The sequence below is a fragment of the Pleurodeles waltl genome, chromosome 4_1, assembly GCF_031143425.1.
Source record: "Pleurodeles waltl isolate 20211129_DDA chromosome 4_1, aPleWal1.hap1.20221129, whole genome shotgun sequence".
Classification (NCBI taxonomy): Eukaryota; Metazoa; Chordata; class Amphibia; order Caudata; family Salamandridae; genus Pleurodeles; species Pleurodeles waltl.
The window spans coordinates 648,936,757-648,960,857 of record NC_090442.1 but is presented as its reverse complement, the minus strand read 5'-3'; the positions used below and the strand labels follow the sequence as shown (position 1 = coordinate 648,960,857).

Genomic DNA, 24,101 nt, shown 5'->3' with positions numbered 1-24,101 from the left:
GGGTGGAAGTAATGTCCAGCTTTGGAGATGTAGAGGATGAATAGATGCACGCCATCCGGACATCCTCGTGGCCTGTGACAACTGGTTATAAGCTACTCGGAGAGACCATATGCTACCTGCCACTCCTCACTACATTGATGGGATTTAGACTTATCCTACAGACCCACAGGGACACCGACTCAGTAAGCATCCCAGTGACCACACTTCTAACCTACACTGGGAAGATTAAGAGTTTTAATTGATTACTGTTTATTGTTCACCCTTACACACTCTGAGCACAGTACCTCAGACCTGCATGATGAACCACGCCGATGTGACCTACTCCTATGAAATTATAGGCTGAGTCCATATAGCTTTGGGAGACTAGATTATGGTATATAGATTGGCTGAGGAGTGTACACAGTGCAACGAGTATGACACTTCTCACTCTTGTGACGTTTTTTGTGTTGTAAAGACTACGGGGGTCATTTTGAACATGGCAGTACAGACCGTCATGCCGCCGGTGGTGGAAATTACCGCCACCAGCATGGTGGTCTGGACCGCCATATTACCGACACAGGGAGACTGCCACAGGCAGCCATCCGCCACCGCCAGGCTACCGCCACTAGGCAGCCTGACGATGGCAGAGTTCTCAATCCGCCAGCCCTGCCTTCCGGATAAAGAACCCGTGTTCCTCCAGCCTTTCCCTGGCGGTTTCCCCCGCCAGGGAAAGGCTGGCAGAAGGGGTGTGCCGGAGTCCCCCTGGGTGCCCCTACACCACCCATGCACTTGGCATGGGCAGTGTAGGGGCCCCCATGCACAACCCTGTCGCGCATGTGACCGCCCGATTTATGGGCAGTGATTTGCACGAACGGTGCTGCTGCACCCGCTGCACTGCGGCATTGATGATTGCTCCATGTGGAGCCGTCGGCAATGTCCAGGCCCAGCATTCCGCTGGGCCGGCGGTGGAAACACTGTTTCCGCCCACCGGCCCAGTGAAATGTTCATTACTGGGCCGGCGGGGTCTTCAACGGGCTGGCGGTTTGTGTTTAGACCACCAGCAGGAACACGGCGGGGAATCCCGCCATGTTCACAATGACCCCCTAAATGTCAATATGCACTATTTGAAGTGATGTTATCGAAGAACTACAAACTAATAAAAATGTTTAACAAAAGTGATTATTAATCACATAGAAAACAAAACTCAACAAGTCTGATCAATAATGTGTTTAATTACGTAATGCTAGTGCCATTTAACAAAATTAAAATGGAAATTAAGATAGCCCTGAAAAACTGCAAATCCGTGTCTCTGTGCTAATCAAAATTGAAGGCCAGGTTCATTTCCCGATAAAGAAAGCTTTGAAACAAATAATGAAGCTTGCTAATCAGATGCAGTTGTTGGTAGGTAAACTCTGTATGCTTATGTTGAATAAATGAAGAGGAAGCTAGTCGGGCAGGAAGTGCTTAACTGGTGTGACTGTCACAAATACCACACTGTGTTAGCAACATTAGACATTAACATGACTGGCCAGTTTATTGTTTGAAAATGATTTGGGCAAACATTACCCTTTCTGCAATTCTCAAAACAGAAACTTGTATAATAAAATAATGTTGGGATTGCATTTACTTTATCTTTGGCACACCTCTGACAGGTAGGGCCGATTCACAAACTGCTTTTTGTAGTATGTAAAGTTTGAATAATGGTAGTTACTTCTTCAACCAATGAAAAGAAGGCAGATGCAGTTTTCACTTTTTCCATTTTATTCCAAGATACAGTTAACAGGAACCCTCCCAGCCGCAGCCTTCAAGCGGCTCATACTTCATTTTCAAAGCATAACATTTCTTCACAGAATAGCTTGAAGCTAGTGTCTTGGTAACATTCCAAATTACTTGGATTCATTCTAAGAATACCATAAGAATACCACAAATGTGGTATTACTTACTGTAATTCAAAATGCAATTCACCCTCCTACCTGGGGAACCCACCTCTCCTATCATTATTAGGAGGAGGATTCCAGACATGTCGATTTAGTTCTTAGTAGAGTATGTGGTGGGGACCGGTGTGAGGGGGTTCTGGGAACAGAAAATGAGGAATCCCTACTAGGAAATATGGGAGGTCTAGAGAGGGCTAAAAGGGATTTTAGGGAGGAACATGTGAATGCAAATACCCACCCACAAAACAATAAGACAATTCGTATTCACATACCTGACTTTTGAAGTTCCTACAGTCTAAAAGGCCACAAACAAGTTCAACATGTACCCTACCCCATCCTTGGAGAAAGGTTAACACTGCAAAATGGCCTTTCACTAGTACTGCAAAAAAACTCCCTTAGATAATAACCCGTTGATAATAATGGAGGTGAGACTTAAAATAAGACGTGATAGGAAATAATGTTAAAATAATTAACCCCTCCAGTACTTCCTTACGAAGGACAGTTTGCACTCAAGGCAGCATACGGTGCAAATTATTTTATTTGATGATTGGCAAAAACATCAATACATTTTGGCAAAAGAGCCATCTACTGGATTTCCGTGTTCCAAAAATACAACCATATTTAAAACTACCCTCGTGGCTTCCAAATTAAAAACAACTAGTCCATTAACATCAATCCCCCACAATGCCTCAGGTTCTCTGAAATTGCATACTCATTGTTCACAATCATACCTTCTCCGAGAACCACAAAGTTATAATATTGAAAAATAGGTTTCCAGCATTCTTGTGCTCAGTCCATGAATCGACTCCCCTTGGTCCCCGATATTGCATTAATCACACAAATTAAATTCATTTTGGGACAGAAGTACTTGTTCATATCTGAAGAGAGTGTGCCATGATTTCGGTATACCTTTCAATACTCAGCAAGGGTTTAATTTATTATACTCATTAACGCCTCCACAGTTTCTACTTTTGAGTTCTTTTCGATCAAAAAACAATTGCAAATCGCACAGCCTATTTCAATACAGAATGAATTACCCAACAGTGATTCAGTTCCTTTTACACCCAAAAAGCGCCAGATTTTACTGTAACATTGTTTTTTTGGGTAAGGACCATTATGAAAATATGCACACTGCCCTCTTTTTAGGCAGTCTCTTTCCATGCTGTGGCATCAGCACAGAAAGGATCAATCACATACCTAAGAACAGTAGTCTTTACAGCAATTATTAAATCTTCTACATTAAAATACATTTTATATTTTTGATTAAAGAATTAATAAAGTTTATGATTTTCCCTATATTTGACGACAGAAAGATCTCCACCCCAGAGGTTGGGATCTCTGACTATAACTAACAAGTTACTAGTAGTAACTTTTACCTTTGTAAATCAAGTCTTAGGTGTTTTCACCCAATGATTTCAGGGAATGGAGACATGTAAGTCGATACTAAAGATGAGTGTTTATCGTCGGAAATGGTGAATATAAAAAAAGTGTAGATTTACACCTAGCTGCAAGAGCAAATTAACATATGAGAAGATCTACACATGTGATGTACCTTTGCGTATATGGCCCACGGTGTCATGAATTTGCCTTAAAGTACACCACAACAAAAGCTTAGATCCATTTCCCAAACACAATCACTGTTATTATTTCCCCAAAAATAGTAAAACTGTCATCCCATTCACTTTGGAACCTCTAATGACATTAAATTACATCTGACACAGGTGCCAGGTCATATTATAATTGTAAATTAGTGCAACAAACAGCAAAGCGATGGGAGGAATTCTCGGATAAATCTCAGCCACGAGATGTTGCTCCATCCACATTCCAGTCCATCGTTTTGGCACACTGCTCCACCCTAGACTGAGACAAGACATATACAGATCCGCTCCACTGTGCCCGTTATAAATATAACAAAATAACATAAAAACGTAATAGGTGAGAGGAGCAGGTCCCAGATCCCAGACAATGAATAAGATTAAGATACCGCATAAGCGAGGGTCACGGGGTTATTAGGTTGTCACAACAGTAATGCAATGGCCTCAAAGCAAAGTTATGAATGACCGGGGGAATTCCATTGTTCTTTGGGGGGTGAAGTCATGGCTTACGGGTCAAATGCATTGGCTATGGGGAAAATAATTATCTATATGGCAATATCAGGGTTCACAAAGGCACTTTCAGGGCTCTTTCAGAGAAGCTACGTTTCTTGGTAACACAGGAACCATTTTTAAAGTTCCTGTAGCTGTGTTTAGGGGCTTAACGGGGACGTGCCGTGGCCAAAGGGGTATAGTATAAAGCATATGTCACGACTCACAGGATCATCCCTGCATGCCCTGAATTATTTTCATCAATTTCTTTTTATTGAAAGTAAAAAAAAAAAAACAGCACATTTAGCATATAATTTGTATTTGAGTGTGCTTAATTTGCGGCCATCACTTTATATAACAGTGTTTTTCTAGTGTGCTTTAACACCTGTCAGGTTAAACACTCACTGCTGATATCTGACTATGACCTGCAGGACACGTGTTTCAGTTTCAGCAAAACTAATTGAATATTTCATCCTTCCACGGTTAAAGAACTGAATATACTTAAATGGTTAATAACACTTGTTAAGTATAAAATATGAACAGGGAAAACTGTTGTACTAATCACTATGTAAACAAACAATCATTTGTCATGTTTTTGTCAAGACCATGATATGCTCCATCTGTGTACGTGTATGCTGTGATGATTACTTGTGCCTGCATTAGTCATCAAAATATCAGATTTAATGACAGTTTTTTTTCCAGATTGCACTTTACTGATTTCTTATTTGTATTAACACTGTCTTTCAGAGATCACCCTGGACATACTATTAGTAAACTATTACTTTCATATCAGCAGTAGTCGATACTGGCCTCCAGTTACATAGACAGGAGTGTTCCTGAGATGTTACAGAAAATGTTTCAGTTAATCGTTCTCTATTAACAGAAACGCATAAATAGTGGAAACAAAGAAGAAATACCCTCCGATTTCGTAGCTGGTCACTGTTACCAGCCCAACTGAGCACCAGGATGTCCTAATCTTGCATTTTCAATGTGTGCGTCCATGCACCCTCTGACGCTCACCTGCAAGGCCCGATAGAGAGAAGCCCCTACATACTTTGCTATTTTCTGATTTAATGTCACAGGGTCTTCTCTTACAGCATCTATGTAGGCCTGCCATCTTTTTTTGGGACTAATGGCTTGCAACAGAAGAGGTTCCCAGTTCAACATAACGCTGGCTCAGGATGCTGCAAAAGATGGGTGCCTACATGCAATAATCTCAGCCCAGTCAAATTTGCATAGGTCTGACCTCCAACTATTTAGGCTTGGTGGAAGGTAAGACCTCCAATGCATTGCAATTAGCCTGTTTGTGAGGAGAACTGCCAAACCAATGAATCTGCTGTTTGATTTGCCGGTTCTGAGGCAAGGCATTAGACCCAGCAGGCATACCTTGGGCTTGTCTATTTTACACCTGCCTGCCAGGTCTGAGGTGCTTGTTCTAATCTCTGGCCAGCATAGCCTGATCACCTTGCAGTCCCACACCATGTGGTCAAGCATGGACTCCTCCATCGTACATCTGGGGCATACCAGTGTCAGGGCAGATAAATGTAATGACTGATGAGGGCTACTATGCTTGCTTCTATTTTTGCCTAAATCCCCTTGTTACTAACCTTTAGCTTGCCTTTGCCCCTCACTGCGATCTAATTTAAAGATCCCAGATACATTAAAACAGTCATAATAAAATGCTTCCTCCCTATAATGCATATATATCCCACTAACTAGTTATTTGTCTGGCTCATTTCTTAACTCTCTACACACAATCCATTGTGCTTACCATCAAAGGACTTAAAAAGCAAATGATATACCATTTTGGCAGCCGCTCTCGCTTCGTAATCTAATCCACCAAGTGATGTGGCCATGAAATTTCTCGAAATGCCTAAAAACCACACACCAATCAGTTCCCCATCAATCCACCACACTCAACAGAATGTTTCAAAATGGTAAAGGCAAACCACTGTATCTGCATGGCACACTGCCCGGCCCACCACCATGTCCTGAAATGATGTATTGCCTGAATGAGCCCTCTAAGAGCTCAGTGGAAAGGAAAACCGTCACTCACAATGTCAACATCTTGAGCCTTCTGTTTGGGTCTAAACCACTTCGTCTCACATAGTAACAGGTAGACTACTTGCAAACCCTGGAAAAGCTTGACGGCACATTGACCATCATTTGCAAGGTCCTAAAAGACTTGAAATCGTGCATAAAATTTCTGCGCAGGTCACATGCTAAAAGAAAAGGCAGGGCCTTCTGTCATCGAAAGAGTCTGTCAACAGTTTGGAAGAAGCAGCCTTGAACCCCAAAAGGTGGTTCATTCTATTCAAGATCATAACGCTCTTGGACAGCAAATGTTAACTCACACCCTCTGGTGTGCTCCATCAGAAGAAGCATGGCGCCATTTTATCTAGTGAATGCTTTCTGCAGGTATATTCACGTACCTCATTGCATAATGGCTCAGTAGTAAGAACTTATTTTAAACCTTGAAGGTATAAAAACAATTCAGTTGGGTTGTGCAATTCCGTGTGAATGCATTTTTGTGGTGGGCAGGAACAGGTTTCTCTACTCGAAAGAGACAGCCAGTAAAATACCCCCAGGAAATGTATGTACCGCATAAACTAAATGTATGCCCGTGACACGAAAATACCTTGACTAGCCACGAGGCCACTTGACTGAGCAGTGCGTCTGGCGGAATAACAACTGAGAAGCATTTTAGCAAAAGGAGCAGAGAAAGCTGTAGTTTTGTTGCAGCCGGTTATAAATTGGAGGGAAAAAACGACCAAGCTTAACAACAATAGAGATGCAAAGAACACCTGGATGTCTTCACACACCTGAAAAAACATGAAATATTTTGGTGCGAGCAATTGCAAACGATGATGAATCTATGCGGCTTCAGTGCACTATGCCAGTTAACAAATCCCTGTATCCCCGTACGCTACAATGGCATTGACGAAACATCCGCCTTGGCAACAACTTAACAAACGACCAAATTGTATGAAATGTGCATGTTGTAAAGCTTATTTTTTTATTTTGTTCAATTGTTTAATTTTGATAAAACATGCTTTGTTAAAACATGTTTCCATTTCGAGTCTTTTTTTATACGTATGTACTCCGTTAAAATTGCTAATAATCTGTTAACCAACGGGGCTTTAAACGACAAGTGTGACGTATGAAAGGAGTACTCGGTCCGTACTTACGTTTGCAAGCATCGGGGGCAGAGAAGGGTCTTCGAAGGTCCCGGTGAAAGCCGGCTTTGCATCGCTGGCAGTGCTGCCCTTCGGTGTTGTGCTGGCACTCGTCGCACACTCCACCACTGCGATTCCCCGATGCCAGCCACACGTCAATGCTGAAGTGGCACCGGTCGGCATGCCCGTTGCATTTACATTCTAGGGAAGACATGAAGAGTGTGAAATAAATATCCTCATTTCGAAACGTCAGTTTCCAAGGCAATCATGACCATCGAGTTTCATATAAGATGAAGAAGGCGTGATTGCTCTCGTGCCCCGACCACCTGCCCGCAGGGCAAAGGAGGTTAGTTCTTAGCAAGAATAAATAGTTAATTGGACATTCTATGACTTGACAGCAACACTCAAACATCAAAGCCATATTGTAAATTGCTTTTGTGCATACATTGTAACTCTTGTACACTGTGAGTGATCACTGCAAACTCAGATTCGGACGTAATGGCTACAGATTATGTAACATAAGCATGAGTGATGTGTTTTCTTCAATTAACCCTGCATCTCTATATCTGTGGATGCCTAGTAACATATTTGATTTACATAATTTACTCAGGTAGACATCCTCGCACCCGTGTTCTAAAGCAAGATTTTGTACCTCCTCCTCTTTTTAATCCATAACTAAAAGTTTTTTTTTTTGTGTGTGCTTTCACTTACATCCCGAAAAATCAAAATATATCCAGAATTTGCTGGTTTCACCTCTGTCTGAAAACAAGTGCATTTGTAGGTCTCGGCTACCACAGCTTTAGATGTTTGTTGACATGTGTATTGTTTCCAAAACATAACATATACTTGTAAAGGGGTTTGGGTAATGCTTGGATGGCTTTGATATCTATTACAGTTGTCTGCTCTTGATAAAATGGAATTCTTCCATATTCTTGTGTGTTTTCCCTACATGATCATTGTGATCTCGTAGTGTTCTGAATGGATACGTTGTATCCTTTCACTGCATACTTAAAGTGACTATATTTAGGTCTCAGCTACAGCCAACTAGATGCCTATAGGCAGACCTATTGTTGCCAATACCTAGCATATACTTAGAATGAGATTTGGGTCAACCCATACCTCCTGATTTCATGACTTTTTGTCTATATCAGTAGCTGCCCGTATTCAATGGCTTTCCTCTTTATTCTTGCATTTGTCCCACCCAAGAGTATTTCAGTTTCACAATGTTCTGACTGGATGAGTTGCATCTTTTCATTGCTTATTTCTGGGGACTCTTTTCATTTTGTATTCAGCACTCTACTGCCTCTGCTGAACCTTTTTACTCCCTCTCTTTCATCTCCTTATTTATTCTTACCTCTACATATCTTTATTTCTCTGCTCTTCCTATGTACCCTTGCCTGCTCTACTATGTATCTTTACTCATCATTAACACTACTATTCTAATCCACTAACTCTTTGCTTTACTTTCCCCCCTCTGCTCTACATTTTTACTTCTGCACTCAAATTATCTTTACCCCTCTCCTTTTTCTGTCTTTACTCATTTACCCATTCACAGTCCTGCCAAGTGACACTCATCGTGGTTTATGTTAGACCTGACAGACTTAAGGTGGCCTTCCCCCTACTTTTTCCCTGCATTCCTCCATTTCTTTGATCTAGTTTTTGCTGGTGTTAGGACTCTGCACACTTTACCACTGCTGACTAGTGCTAAAGTCCTTGTGCCCTAACATGGTAACATATCCCCTAACATGGTAACATAGGCTCCTATGCAAATGGCATATTTAATTTACATATAAGTCCCTAGTAAAGTGCAATATATGTGACTAGGGTTTGTAAACTAGAGTGATACCAGTGGGTCTGCAGCACCGATTGTGCCACCCACATAACTAGCCCCTTAACCATGTCTCTGGGCTGCCATTGCAAGGCCTGTGTGTCCAGTTTCATTGCCACTTCGACTTAGCATTTACCTCTACTTGCCAAGCCTTAAATTCCCCTTTCATAAGGTAGGCCCTAGGGAGCCCATAGGGCAGGGTGCTATGTAGTCAAAAGGCAGGACATGCACTTGTAAGTTTTACATGTCCTGATAATAAAAAAATCCCGAAGTCGTTTTTCACTTCTGTGAAGCCTGCTCCTCTCATAGGCCAGCATTGGAAACTCCCTTATACACTTTTAAGTGATAATTTCTGATTTGAAAGGAGTGGCATTGTCATGTTTGGTATGTTTGGAATGGTAGAGAGAAATCCTGCTTACTGGTGATGTTGGATTTATCATTACTATTTTAGAAAAGCCACTTTTAGAAAGTAGTAATTTCTCTCCACCTACAGCTGTCAGTGCCTTACAGCCTGTCTCCAATGCATGTCTGGTCTGTGCTGGTTGACAGCTCCTCTTGTGCATCCCACCCAAACAGCCATAAATACAGGACACTCAGCTGCATCTGTATTCATCTGCATACTAATCGGTCTTCCTGGGCAGGAAGGTTGGAGGGGCTCTCAATTACACTTCAAAGACTAGTGGCCTAATCCTACGCAAAGGACTGATAACCCATCACAGATCTCCTGGCAGACAGGACTGGGCGGAAAGGGGAACTGGTACTCTTCTAAGCCATTCTTTGAAGTCTCCCCCACTTCAAAGACAGAAATGGGTATAAGTACTGGACCTCTGAGCCCATATAGTTAAAACACTTCTGGACTGAGGACAATCTTCCAGGAAGAAGAGCTGGATGCTGTAGGTGGGACTGCCACTCTGCCTGTTGCTTTGTTGTGCTGGCCTGCTGCTTGATGCTTATATCCTTGGAGTGAAAGGACTGGACTCTGCGTTATACATTCTGCTTTTCAAGGTTTTCCAAGGGCTTGAGCTGAGCTTGCCTTCTGTTAAGACGTTTAAGGGACATTAGAGACTTCACCCGCCTGAGCCTGGGTTCTCTTGCTGAGAGTCCTGACTTGCCAAGTGGTGCCCAATCCAGTTCCTGGGCCCTTGAGAGTGAGTTCTGGTGTAATAAGGAAAATACTAGTGCATTGATGTCCAGAACGACTTCAGGACCGGTGCCACCCTCTAACTCCATGCTTCTGCCTGCAATGGAGCTGTGTTCCATGCTGGGTGTAACAACCACGGCCTCCACCTCAGGCCTGACACCCTTACACTTCATCATCGCATCCTATTTCAAGAGACCTCCATCAAAGAGCCCCCCCCGAAGGGCATGTTGGGCATTGCAGTGCCAACCCAATGATGAGCTGCCCAACTAAAAAGCATGACACCCATCTGGGTGCGTGAGGGCCCTTGCTTCGGAGCAATCAGTTACCCCAATCTACCTGCTCAAACCAATACCGACCTACTGCCTTTTCTGATTCTTTTAGGAACCACATTCTCCACTTGTATGCCAGTACCTTACTGGCAGTTTTACCTGGCACAAATTATACTGATCTTTAAGTCTCTGCTAAAATGAATCTGAGTACTGCAATTTAGCCAAGGACAGACCACACACTCTTTATAGCAATAGCAAAAGGTTTGGTCTTCAAACACTCAATCAAGCCCAGCCTGCTTCAGTCTCTCTAAGCAGATCACTTGTGCTGAATTAAATAAATAGCTCCAGCCTTTGAATCCCCTGGGACCAGAAAAATGTATACAGTATTCTGTCTGTTACGAAGCACTTGTATGCCCATGGGCTAAGTTTGCAGCAAGTAAAACTGCAAAAAATAAAATGCAGATTCTGCCTATCTCTCTCACTCTAACTTCATGCTAAAAGAATTATGGACAAAGCATTAACCTTTGATGTGAGGAAGAGTCATGTCAAGGTGATGTATGCCACCTGGCATGTTTAGCCCATGCATTATGTGCATTGTAAAAAAAAAAGCATTTGGTTGTGGCTGCCTGTGCAGTTATGCGCAATTACATCACCATAAGCACCATGTCTCTGTGTATTTATTAAGGCACACCGTATGCTTGCCTATGTCCCGGCCCAGCACCACATTGGCGACAAGGTCGGAGCTGTGCCTGCACCCTCACCCCAAAGTCAATCTCTGCAGTTCGGCCCCATGGAGGCCAATCACCGCCCCCACAGCAGCAGGACCAGCAATGACCCACCCGGCCCACACACTGCATCGCAGGGCACGATCTCCCTGGCAGAGAGGCCTTTGCTATAGGCCCTGACCATGAGCACCATTGGCACGAGTGCCCAACTGACAGATTTTAGCAAGAAGCCTGGCCTGAGAAGGAGACAGCAGGGCATCTGTGCACCTGAGGCAGCCAGCAACCCAGCAACACATGCTCCCGCCAGGCCATCTGCCCCTACAAGGTAGCCACCTGCTCAACATCCTAGTGGGGGCTGAGTAGGGTCCAGGGTGCCTCTCCAGCACTTCCATTCCTTAGCCAGGTGGCTGTTTTGCGAGTCCACTTCATGAAACAGTGCTCATGCCAAGAGAGACCTCTCTCAACTCGCAAGTGAGTTTGTGAAGTCGCCTACAGAGCAGCAGGCATCTGTGACAGTGACAATTTGTCCACGGTCACTGCTATCAAGCCTTACATCATTGAGGGCATGTCCTTGTCGTAGGCACTCAAGTGGAGGTATGCACTCTGCCAGCAATGCACATCTCTTGTTGCTAAAACAGCTGCTCCTACATTACAACTTGTGCCTCACAGCACTATTGGTGTCAGTAGGAACTATAAATGCGTAACTAAAGCATTTGAGTGCGGGGATGCAGACCACCACACTAAAATGCTTTAGTCTAACCCCTGTTGCGTGGCACTTGGCAGGGTTGAACTTACACAGTCCAGTCCAGTAACTCGCTTCTAGGATCTGGTCTGAAATATCTGAACATTAATGAATTATCAAAACGACCCCAATTTTGGGGACCATAAGTAAATCTGCCCTGGCTGTCTGTTGTTTTCTTGTGATCCTTCATCTTCTAGTAATATACATAGGTATGTGTGTGTGTGTTTATATACATACCTATATACACATATGTGTGTGTTTATATATGTATATGTGTATGTACATTTATATAAAAATATAGAGAGAGATAGATAGATAGATAGATAGATAGATAGATAGATAGATAGATAGATAGATAGATAGATAGATAGATAGATAGATTGATATGTAGACCCGTTCTGAACATTGGACACTTTGAACTTTGGCGCAGAAGTCTGTTCAATGTCATCTCTCCCACTGCATTGAACACCTCGCCAGTCCCTGAAAGGGACAGGTCTTGTACACAGTATGAACACATTTTTAATCGTGCAATCCACTAAACACTGAACAGATCATGTACAGAACTGTGCACACTACCAGACGCTGTCAGCCTTGGTACAGTACTTTGAAACTCCTATCCAGTCTGCATAATCCACTATGTTACCTTCCCAGGGCTGATGCCACTCACTCTGCAATAAGTTGATGCACAAAATGTGCCCTTGTGCAACAGTGTGCATACTGTCGGACTTTATGAACCATATGCATACTTTCAGCCATGGTGCAAAAGTTATATAACACTCACTCAGTCAGAAGAAGCCTTCAATTTATCATCATGGCCTGGCTCCCTGAATTATAGGGGTTGCAAACTCCTCAGGAGTCAGAGCACTAACACTGCCAGTGAGATGGTTGTGTTGCTGGGCAGGACCTAGGCCAGCATGCTGTGCACCTTAATAAATGCACAGACACATGGTGCTTTTGGTGTTGTACTCACATGCAAACTGCTGAGGCAACCATGTCCATACGCTTTTATTTTACAACATGTTTAGTGTGCAGCTAAACCATTGTGCGCATGTTGGTGGGGGAGTCTACTGATCCACCCTCTGCCTATGCCCTGGGTGCCAAACACTAAATTTCTCCTTCACTTTAATTAAAACAAAACAGTTAAACACAAACCGAAAAGTGTCATGAATGTAACAATCATTGCACAAACATTTTAAACATGTCAATAGGGTGTGGCACACATCTTTCTGGCATGGCTCGTAGCCCAACCGGGGCTTTCAGACCAGGAAGTTCTTCAACCATGTGGATCGCACAGGATTGTTCAGCAAATATTACCTTAGGTGCTCACCTCTTCCTGGGGAGAAGATGGGGTCTTGGGCCTTCCTCTGAGGCTCTGTCTGAGACAATAGAGGTCATCCCTGCTCTGTCACTACTGTCAGGGTACTCTGCTTGGGAAGGAGCAGGGAGTGATGAGTTCAAGGGAACATCACTTTCTGGCGGAGGGTCGGAAAGTGTGGGAAGTGTACTCTCCTCACTAAAGTCTCCTCTGGCTCGCTTCAAGAAGAAGACATTATGGGTAATTTCTTCATCTCATTTGGGAGCAGTGATCATGGTGCCTCTACTTCTTATGGAACCCAATAGGTGACATTTGAATGGTAGTCTGTCTAGATTTGCTTCTGTGGTGCTGGTCCTTTATGACTACCAGGTTATTGCACCAGATGCTGGATGGTTGAGCTTTTCGAGCGGTACTGGCCTGACTATTAGTATCTTGCCACCTTTGAAAAGTCCTGGCATTTCCAATGGAGTCTGTGTCATTCCTGGGTGACTACTTGCCGCATGCTGGCATGCCTAGGTGCTTGTCCGGTGGTGGAGTATAGAGTCTCTTGATATTCCCTAAGAACACGATGGATGACCCTTTCTGTGGGTTGCTGCTTGGTATGAGAGATGCATATTAACTTGTTCAGGGTGTCATAAAACATTCAACATCTCCATTGGCTTGTGGCAAGTGGGTGGTTACTTTGCAGTTGCGGGCGCAGCATGATTGGAGGTAGTCTGGGAATTCTTTGCTTTGAAACGGTTGCCCATTGTCTGTTTTGAGCTCTTTCATAAGACTGTGTGTGGCTATCATTTTCTTCAGTTTCGGGATAACTTCTATGGCTGCTTGAGACCCAACTAGCTCTATTTCTGGGTACTTGGTGTAACCGCCTATTAAGACAAGGGTATATTGCCAATCAGGGAGATGCCCAAAATCCAAGCTGATGCACTCCCAGGGCTGTTGGGGGCCAGGTTTGGTGAGTATAAGAGGTAGTGCTTCCGGGGGGCCATTTCATCCATACACAGATATAGGCTTTCATCCTAAGTCTGTTTTTTGTCTTCACCATGCCATGGTGCACACTGTGGGCAAATTGGACTCCTTGGTCTGTTAGGCTGGTGGGTATTACCAGGAGAGGTCTTTTTAGCAAGCACCTGCTGGAATTAATCATGAGTTTGTGATGCACGTTGAACAGAGATTCTAAAACCTTTTTCACTTATGGGAATCTCTGGGATAGGTGTTTCTCCAGCACATGCCACTTCCCTGACTAGATTGTTGTTATGGCCAGTTGTAAGCACTCGTTGGCTTTTGTGGCAAGTCGTATGGCATTGAGGAAAAGAGGAGTGTCCTTGATCTCTTGACCATGTATCAGACATATTCTTCCATTTCTTCTGTGTCTTTTGCCTCTTTCTGGGTGGTGGCACAGGGTTGTCAGGAAAGGTAATAAGCTGTTTTTTTTTGCACTTGGTTGATTTTCCAACAGGCAACCATACTCTTGTATTTGAAGTATCCACTTCTCAATGCAAGGTTGTTGTTTGGATGCCGAGCCTTGGACAGGGGTATGAGGGGCTTGTGGTCAGTGGTGACCAGGAAAGGGTGTCCATAGATGTATAAATTAAAGTGCCTACAGGCCCAGTGTATGGCAATAGCCTCCCTTTTAATCTGTGAGTATAGTTGTTCTGTTGCAGTGAGTGACCTGCTGGCATATACCACGGGGGTCCAGCCCCCTTGGTGTTGCTGTTGGATGAGGACAGCCCTAGCCTTTTGGGCTCACGTCGACTGCGAGGGTTGTTGGCTTCACTGGATCAAAGTATTATGACAGTGCGGTGTCTGCTGAGAGGGTTTTTTTTTCATATGGTGGAAGGCCTCTTCTTGTGCTGCCTCCCAGGTCAATATAGTGGTGGTCTTTGTGAGCTTGCAGAAGGGCTGGGTAAGGCATTTGAGATCCAGTATGGACCGTCTGCAGTAGTTCACCATTCACACAAATCTTCTAATTTCAGACATGATGGTCAGGGCAGGGGCTTTCTTGGACATCATGCGCCTTCTCTGGATCCAGAGCTACCCCTTCTGCCAAGAAAGTGTAGCTAAAGAAGCTAATCTTTTTTTTAAAGAATTCACACTTCTCTCGGTTGAGGGTTAATACTGAGTCACAGATTCTCTGGAGGACCCTTTGCAGGCATTTGTGGTGTTCCCTCATGGATTTGGTGAAGATCATCACTGACATTAATGATGCCTGGCAAACCGGTGAGCATTTCCTTGATGGTGTTCTGAAATACCTCCGCTCAATATCCCAAAATTGGGTCGTCTGTATCTTTCGAGGCCTATGTGAGTGGAAAACGTAGTTATATACCTCAAGTTGGGGTGTAGAGATACCTGGCTTTACCCAGAATGAAGATCAACTTTTGAGAACCATTTTGCTCCGTTGAGCATCTCTATGATGTTTTCAGCATGGGAGTCAGATAGCGTTTCTTCTTGATCACCACGTTTAGGAGCTGCATGACCACACAGATGCAGATTTCTCCAGGTTGCTTTTGTTTTTTCTCTACCACGATAGGGGATACCCACCTTCTTGAGGATGCCAGCTTATTCTAGCTTGTCCAGATCTTCCTCCATCTTCGGTCTGAGGTGGAATGAAGTGTGCCTGTGACATAGAGGCACTTGCTGTATGACTGACCGATATGTAGCTGCATGACTTTTCCTTCCAAACAGCCAATACCTTGGAACACCACTTCAAACTCTGCTAGGATGTTCAACAGCTTCTCCAATTACATGCTAAACGCAAAGGAGATCAAGTCCAATGTTTCTGCAGTGTGGCCACTGACTAGCATACCATGGCCTCTGTCTGCCATGTAGATGGTCTTATCTATGCCCACTTCTCCATGGGACACTGATGATCGATAACTCCCCAGCATGGGCAGTGGCTGAGATTGGACATATGCAAAAACCCTCACCATGGCCTTTTCAAGCATTGGGGAATTCAGTAGTGTATAGTAGATGTCTCCAGACAGAAGATCCATGGAAGCTCTAGTGTCAATTCTCCTGATGATGGTGTGGTGTCCTACTTGGAGCTGACAATGTGAAAGTGGGTGGGGTGTGGATGGAGCAGGCCCCACCATGAAGACAGTGTGTACAGTGTACTCAGCAGGGTAATCGTCCATGTTGTCTGGCCCAATCAATCTCTCAGTGACTGCGTGAGCGGTTTCTTTTGAGGGTTTACTTTTTGATGACCTGCAGACTTTGGCAAAGTGATTGTACTCGCCTCAGGCTGTGCATTTTCACCCTTTGGTGGGGCAGTCATTCAGGCTGTGGGCTTGTTCCTCTCAATATCCACATGTCCTTTTTGTCTTCATAGGTCATTTCAGGGTCTCAGTGTTGGGGCGCAGTTGGATTGTACTGATATGTTCCATCTTGATTGACCTGTGGAGGGTGGCCTCCATATAAGATGCTTGAGCTTTCGATAGTTCTTTTGACATTCCTAACATTAGGATGTATTGGAATTACTTCCCGGCCATGAAAAGTGTCAAGCAACTCTCCAGGTTCTTGGAGAGCGTGTCTGAAAAGGAATCTCTCATACTGCTTGGTTTAAAGTGTGCATTCAGGGTTGCGACCAGCGTTGCATGTCTTAAGTGTCGCCTCCACAAGAGTTTTATAGACTTTACAACTGTCTTTGCTTCCTAGGTGCAGCTGTTCTTCTGCTACATCTGCACCATCGAAATAGAACTGGAGGCATTCTACCCAAGCACACTGAGCCTCCAATCTCCTACTTACCACAAACTTTAAAAAAATTCTGAACGCCATTGCTGCACAGGTCACAAGGCAAGATTAAGCCAACCCTGGGCTCATACCAATTGACATGCTATGGCTGTTACAATGACTCTGACAACATCCTCTGGAGATCATCATCACCCCGTGTCCACCCAGCAGTGCGCCATTCTAGGCTGGGTGATGTCACATTATCCATTCCGGGAGGTGGCGCCTTGCCTAATGTTGTATTCTGGAAAATGGCACTGTCCGTCTCTGCAAAGCACCACAGTGATCGGCCAAGCATGGCTCCAGTGTTGGCAGGCACAACTTGGTTTTGCTTCGTTGCTGCCCAAGGCAGAGAGTGAGCTTGATATCAGTTGTATTATTGATGGCTCCACCGGAGGAGCAACCAAGTCCGTATCAGGACTGCACCGCTCCCGGTCCTGGCCCTTGGCATGCTTGGTAAGATCTAATGACAGATTAGTGCGCTGTTGTACAACTCATTACTCCCCTGCTCCATGAATCTTCACTCTCTCAGCTCCATCTCTCTTAAATCCTCTTCTCTACCTTTACTTATTCCCCCTGCGCTACCAATTTTTACTTATCTCTACCCATCATTACTTTGTCTCTGTGACTGTTCTACCCACTTTTACCCCCAATCCATTTATTTTTGCTCCCTGTGCCGACCCTCTCGTTACTGCCCCTATTTTAACTCCTGGTCCTCATGGTCTTTACTTCCTTGCTTGACCTTATGTTTTCTCTGATGCACTACCTCTCTTCTACCTTGTACCTTTACTAGTCTACCAACGTTACTCCCTTTCTTAGTATATCTTTAAATCCTCCACTCCACCACTCCTCATGCTTTACATCTTTTGATATGTGCTACCCATCATTACGCCCCCTGCTTTACTCCTATTATCCCAGTTGCAAGCTCTGGAACAGTTTCTGTAGGGGGCTCTTAGAAACAGGATTAGGCATGTTTGTTCCATTTGCATTTCCTGGAGTTAGAGTATGTATCTTAGGAGTGTCCAAGTACTCTGTGGTACCAGCTCATGTCATCGGGGAGAGTAGATTGGCCACGAGAGGAAGAACATCAGAGTTCAAAACTCTCGTAGGGAGTGTAAGACTTGGCAAATTAGGGGTGTGTCATGTCACCCCTCTTCAGAGCGGGTGAGAGCAGTACCGGGCCTAAACAGTCCACCACTGTGTAGTTTGAGTGCGTTTTTTGTACGAGGTAGGTTCATTATTAGGACACTTCACAGTAAGAGACATTGAGAATCTAATCTTATCACGTGTTGTTGTGGAAATAAGTAGCAACTGCATTCTAACCTTGCATTTAATAGAGGAATACAAATAATCTCAGATTTGTGTTAAGAAAAAGGCACGCATGAAAGTATCGATAGTGTCCTGGTATAGAAAAGAAACATTCATTTTGACAGCCTGCAATCCCTTCCAGCTCTATGAGATTAGATTTTGTGGCGGGTAGCTTCAAGAAAGCAGCGAACGCTTAGATTGTCGATAGAAAATGACACAAGTTCTTCTAGTAGGAGATAAGGAGATACGCTGGATATAATTAAAACCTTTAGCTCTCTTGAGAAACAGATTACTAGCATCCCCGATTGTGATACGTACATCATAGACAAGGTGAAGCTGGCTGCGGTCCCTATGAGATTTGTCAAATACTATTGGACAAAAATAACTTCTTAGCTTAATGGGCCCATCAACACAAGAGTGAGGGCAGGAGGACTGCAGAACCCAAATATCAGACTAGACCAATCAGCAGACTGGCTCATTTCAAGGGCTCTCAGGAGGCTTCTGAGCTCGAGCCCTGGAAAGTACAAAGTGTAGAATTTAATAGTTAAGATATCTAAGGGGGATCCCATCAGATACATCATGAAAAGCAACATAGCCAACTCAGACCATCCATGGACAAAGAGTGAGAAGAAAGTATGAAGATGTTATCCAACCACGCATATTCAGGACACACTGAAAGAAATAGAAATTCTGTGATTGATGGAAATGACATTCTCAAGTCCCCCACATTAACTTAGGTTAAAATGAAAAAGTCGTAGCGAAAAGGAGACACGAGTCATGATCCGAATAAATTCAAAATGTGAGACATAATAAGCAGATCAATACTTTTACCAAAGTGTTACTACTGCCATATATGATCAATCTATCGAACCCCCGGGGTAAGATGGTTATTTTCACTTCTGAGAGCACATAGCCCATCGCTTTGAGACTAACTTGAGTATCAGAAAGGTTTCTGGATGGACGGACGGATGGATGGGATATAAGAGAAGAAGATTTCAAGCACTTTGTGCTGTGTTGCCCTGCATAGAGTACTTTAGGTGAAAACAGAATCATAAAGTGAGTTATCTCAGTACTAAAATTGTTATTCCCTAACTTCTAGCCAAAGTTTCTTGAGAACAGAGAACTTATTCAATGATGCATTTCAGAAAAGCCTGGAGAAAACGAGACAAACTGTAAATGGTGTGTTTCAAGTAATGCATGTGCAGGCTCCTATAGCTGCTTGGATTATTCACGGGTATTGGAGTTGTTTATTACAAACTTTCTAAGTTGCATCCCATTAAACAAACCAGAAAGCCATTTCCAGAGTTTGAATGATAGGCTGAACTGCTTTGAATAGATTTGATCTTGCCACAGCCTATGTTTGTTTTAAGATCAGAGAAATGATCAGTACAAATCAGCCAACAGACCGTAAAACAAGCACACAAACGGCCAATAAGCCAGCTCACACATTGACCTGTCAGATCAGTCCATCAAGCAGTGTCTGATCGTCCTACTGACCAGTCTGATCCTGGTAATGAACATACCTCCCTCAAAACACACTTAGTGCAGATCCATTGTGCTACGTTAGACGGAAGAGTGTATATGGTTATGAAACAATTGATCTTACCTCTTAAAGCCACTTTTCACTCGCCCGTTTGGCCCTAAACATTTTCAGGATCTTTTGGAATACACGTCCTGGCATCTGACCATCCTGAGTGACCATCTCTTCTTTCCTATCAGGATAGTGGACTGATGTGAAGTGGAATAACGTTGAGTTTAGTGAGGTACAGTGGGGTGACCTAGAGTGGAGTGCCATACAGTGGAGCAGCATAGAGTGGGGTTATGTAGAGTGGAGTACAGTGGAATAGTGATGACTGCAGTAGAGTACAGTGGAGTGGCGTACACTGAAGTGGAGTACATTGGAGTGGTGTAGAGTGGAATGGTGTACAGTACAGTGTTGTAGAGTGGAGTGGCGTATGCTAAACTGACGTACATTGGAGTGGCATAGAGTGGAGTGGCATAGAGTATAACTGCATAAGTGGAATGGTTCAGAGTATAGTGGCATACAGTTTAGTGTAGTAGAGTGGAGTGGCGTATAGTGTAGTGACATAGAATGAAGTGACATAAAGTGGACTGGCATAAAGCGGAATGGCATATGGTAGAGTGTAGTACTTGAAGCAGATGTAGCATGCAAGTGGGAAAATAGATTTAGATCTAATGTGCCAGAAATACTGATTATGAGTTGTAAATGCTAATTTTTGATAGTTAGTGTAAATAGAGTGGGTAGTGTTAAAGTTATGTGTTAAAATACTTATTCATATATTGTGCCCTGGTATACTACTTTAACTTTGTGATACATGCTGATAAGAAGGCAGTATCTCATTTGCTAATGGCAGTCTTTACAAAACGTAAAAGGCAGACCATGTAGTTTTCATCACACTTTAGCTGCGTTCTGAATTAGGGCATTATATATACGTATGTATCAAGTTTTATTGTTGTTCCCTACCTATTGCCACTTTATGAAAGTGATAATAGCTAGAGAAGTGCATTCATCATATTCTATATATTTTTCTAGCCGTTAGGGAGCACTGTGCATTAAAAAAAAAATTATGTAGCGTTGTAACTTGTAGGTATTACCATGGTACTCCATAAACCTTTTCTAAAGATTTAAACATGTTAAAAAATGTAAATACACTGTAGTGCACTATATTTGTGAAATGTGGTGTACGCAGTGTATTTTGGACAGTGTATTTAATTTTTTTTAACATATTTATTTAAACAAAAAATACTTTAAGGACCACAGTACTTCCTATGAAGTATTACGGTACTCTGAACATTTAGAAAAAAAATATATATAAATATGTTTCTGTGCTTATCACCACATTAATAAACTGATAATAGGTAGATAAAAATATCAAACCCATTACTTCTGCTTTAACTTTTGTAAAGGCTGTCATTAACCATCACAATATGGATTGTCATGGCTATGTACTGTGGTATTTCAGCAAAATACAGTGCAATTTCGCGAAAGTATCACAGCAACACACATCACTAAGTTAAAATGCCTTATAACTTACAAGCTACTTACCTTGCTTACTCGTAGTACACAAAAGAATCATCTGTAGACCATAATGTGCAATTATGCCAAACTGCAAGGAAAACCCACAGATCATTTGGCTGCTACGAGTAAGTACAAGTTTATGGAAAACAGCATTGGTGCCCAAATGTGTTTTGGGATCCCATTTTTATCTTTGATAGCCCTGTGAGCAATCACTGCGAAACATTATGTAAAAAAAGCAATAGGTGGAAGCTTTTGTGGCAATTTGTCAAATCAGAGCAAAGTTATTAATGGTAAAAATCAGAGGAGATCCTATCTCTGGTAACCCTAACTATAACTACAGAGCGGCTACTGCCACTCTGATATCTATCTATCTATCTATCTATCTATCTATCTATCTATCTATCTATCTATCTATCTATCTATCTATCTATCTATCTTCCACATGCTTCTCAGTTGTTAACTTATAAATTGGTACATGTGAGTTATTCATTGCCCTTGTGGTTAACTATGATCCATGCAAATACCTCTAATTAATCAATAACTATGGTTTCAGAGCCAGTGAATCCTTTATGTCAGTATGATTCTAGGGTGGGTTGCAGAAAAAGCTTTTGACATCTTGTTAGAAAATCAGGAAGTTCAATTAGACCAATCCTTCCAAGGACTAATCTGACAACCATTAGCCACAGAAGACAGTGAGAAACAAAGCAGACATAAAGGCTCTGGCAACCGTTAACTAAGTTTCTGATATCTATTAGTTCCTTACTTCTGTTTTTTTAATATTTTTAGGTTTCTGTGAGCCTGGTTCACCATCCTGCATCAACATGGGTCAAGGAGAATGGCTGGTGAAAAGCAGAACATGGTTGTGCCATTTGGAAGACAAACTACATCACCCGGCTGGGATGTCCTGTGGTGAACGGTGGGGATGGCATTAATGGAGCTTCAGGATGGGTCCCAGGAAGGGAACAGAATGGCCTCCTAGGAGAAGAGAGGAGAGCAGAATAGAGGTATCCTTGTGTCTGGTGCTGGGATAGGCTGGTCACCTCAGAATGACAGGAAGGTGATTGTAATACAGAATTGCGGAATATACAGCATACTACATCATTCTACCACTAGAAGAAAATACTGTGACCTTGTCAGAACCCAATTCAGAGGGCCATGAGGCATGCAGGAGCTACTGGACCCAAACGTGGTGGTTGAGGCCTTTTACAATTTACATCCTGGGGCCTGTCCTACTATGTGTCCCAAGCTGCTGGGTACCCCTTCTGCACGTGCCTCTCAATGGTAGCTGTTGTCGAGCTTTCAAGGCTCCCTCAGGGTGTGGGGGCAGGATGTAGATACAGGTCAGTAAACATGACTCATTACATAAAGTGAAAACTGTACAAACAATAAATCAAAGTCCAATTCGATACTCGCTTTTATTTTCTTTTTAAACGTATTTTATTTCTAACTCTATGCATGCAAAGATATGCAACATTCAGAAGCAATAACACAATCCCCCTTGAGATCAGCACTCTAGTATTTATCAGCACATCCCTGTCCCACACTTCTTTGTGTGACATATTCAGGGTTATTCCACATTCACTGGTGGCCACATTCAGGGAATGCAAGTTATTGATCCGCACTCAAGAATTCTTCTTTTGACGTTTAAGAATTACTCATATGTGTCTATGATGCCACAACAGCAAGCTCCTTCAGGCCAAAAGGACCAGTTCCATTCTTACCTGCTCTGGTGGTATGGCAATGTTCAGTGGTGCAGCAAGTGCCATCTCCTTGGCCGCTCCTGCGTTCAGATAGTGGATGGCAAAATCAGGCCGCTCGGGATGGATGTGGTAGTACCCGGAGGGCACAGTCTCTCTCTGTTAAGCAGCTATGCCATTCATTCCAGTGATTGGAGCTGCTCCCGATCAGTGGATAAAAATGTAAGTTGCTCTTCCTCCTAGCAGATAGCAGAGGCTTGTGTGATCCTCTGGCTCCTGGCCAAAGCTCCAATGAGGGTACAACATCCTTGGTGGTGTCTTGGTGAACATCTGGGACTTCGACAGGTGCAGATCACAGTGTGCGGGTCTCGACCAACTGGTCACAGCAGTATTCCTCTGGTCTGGGCGACAACCCAACCCTTAGCCAAAGTGGTACCAGCAGCCCCTCGGTACATATGGAGTTGCTGCTGTGACCAAGATCTGGGTGCAGACTCTCCTTATGTGATGCCACTCCTGGCATATGAGATTGGCAATTTCGGAAGCCACAAAATCTGTGCTTCTGTCCCAAAATCAGTTCATCAGTGACCTCCTCCAGTATACGGGGGTCACTGCAGTGCAGATATGCAGCCTGGTACTTCCCCCACAGTGCTTGGGATGTGTTTCAGATCAACGCAGCCCCCTCCTGGCATACAAGGGTCACAGAGCCAATAATGCACATGGGCATGGCCTAATTCGTGCATAGCCTCAGACCTCGCTCAGGGAATCCTCATGTAGAGTTTCCCACTGAACCTTACTCCATACAACGCTCTCTTATCCCTCACAGGGCACAATAGTGCTCCAGACTCGAGGGCAGGTGATCTTGGTGTTCTGGGTGATATCCCCCAACAGTCCTGCTTCTAGAGGGTGGACCAGGTGGGCCAGGCCCACCCAAGGATTACCCGGCCCCACCTAAAGCCATTCAGAACTGAAAAACAAAAGGTTTTTACCTTAATGTTTCCATGGGTGTGTATCCCCATTGGCTCTCCCTTACAGCTTAATTTAATGATTAACACCATTGACATAGGAAACTTTCAGGCCTGGGGAGAGGTGTGAAGTCAGCAAAGTTTGGTAGCTGCTACAATGCACAAATCACCAGCA

At 43.5% G+C, this 24,101-nt stretch overlaps 1 protein-coding gene across 1 annotated transcript in view; it reads right to left on the bottom strand.

The window, feature by feature from the left end:
- NTN4 (netrin 4) overlaps positions 1–24,101 on the bottom strand; it is a 450,303-nt gene that overhangs the window by 190,427 nt on the left and 235,775 nt on the right. Inside the window, exon 5 of the mRNA XM_069229091.1 lies at positions 7,186–7,374. Coding sequence (XP_069085192.1) covers positions 7,186–7,374 — 189 coding nt within the window. The remainder of the gene's footprint in view (positions 1–7,185; positions 7,375–24,101) is intronic.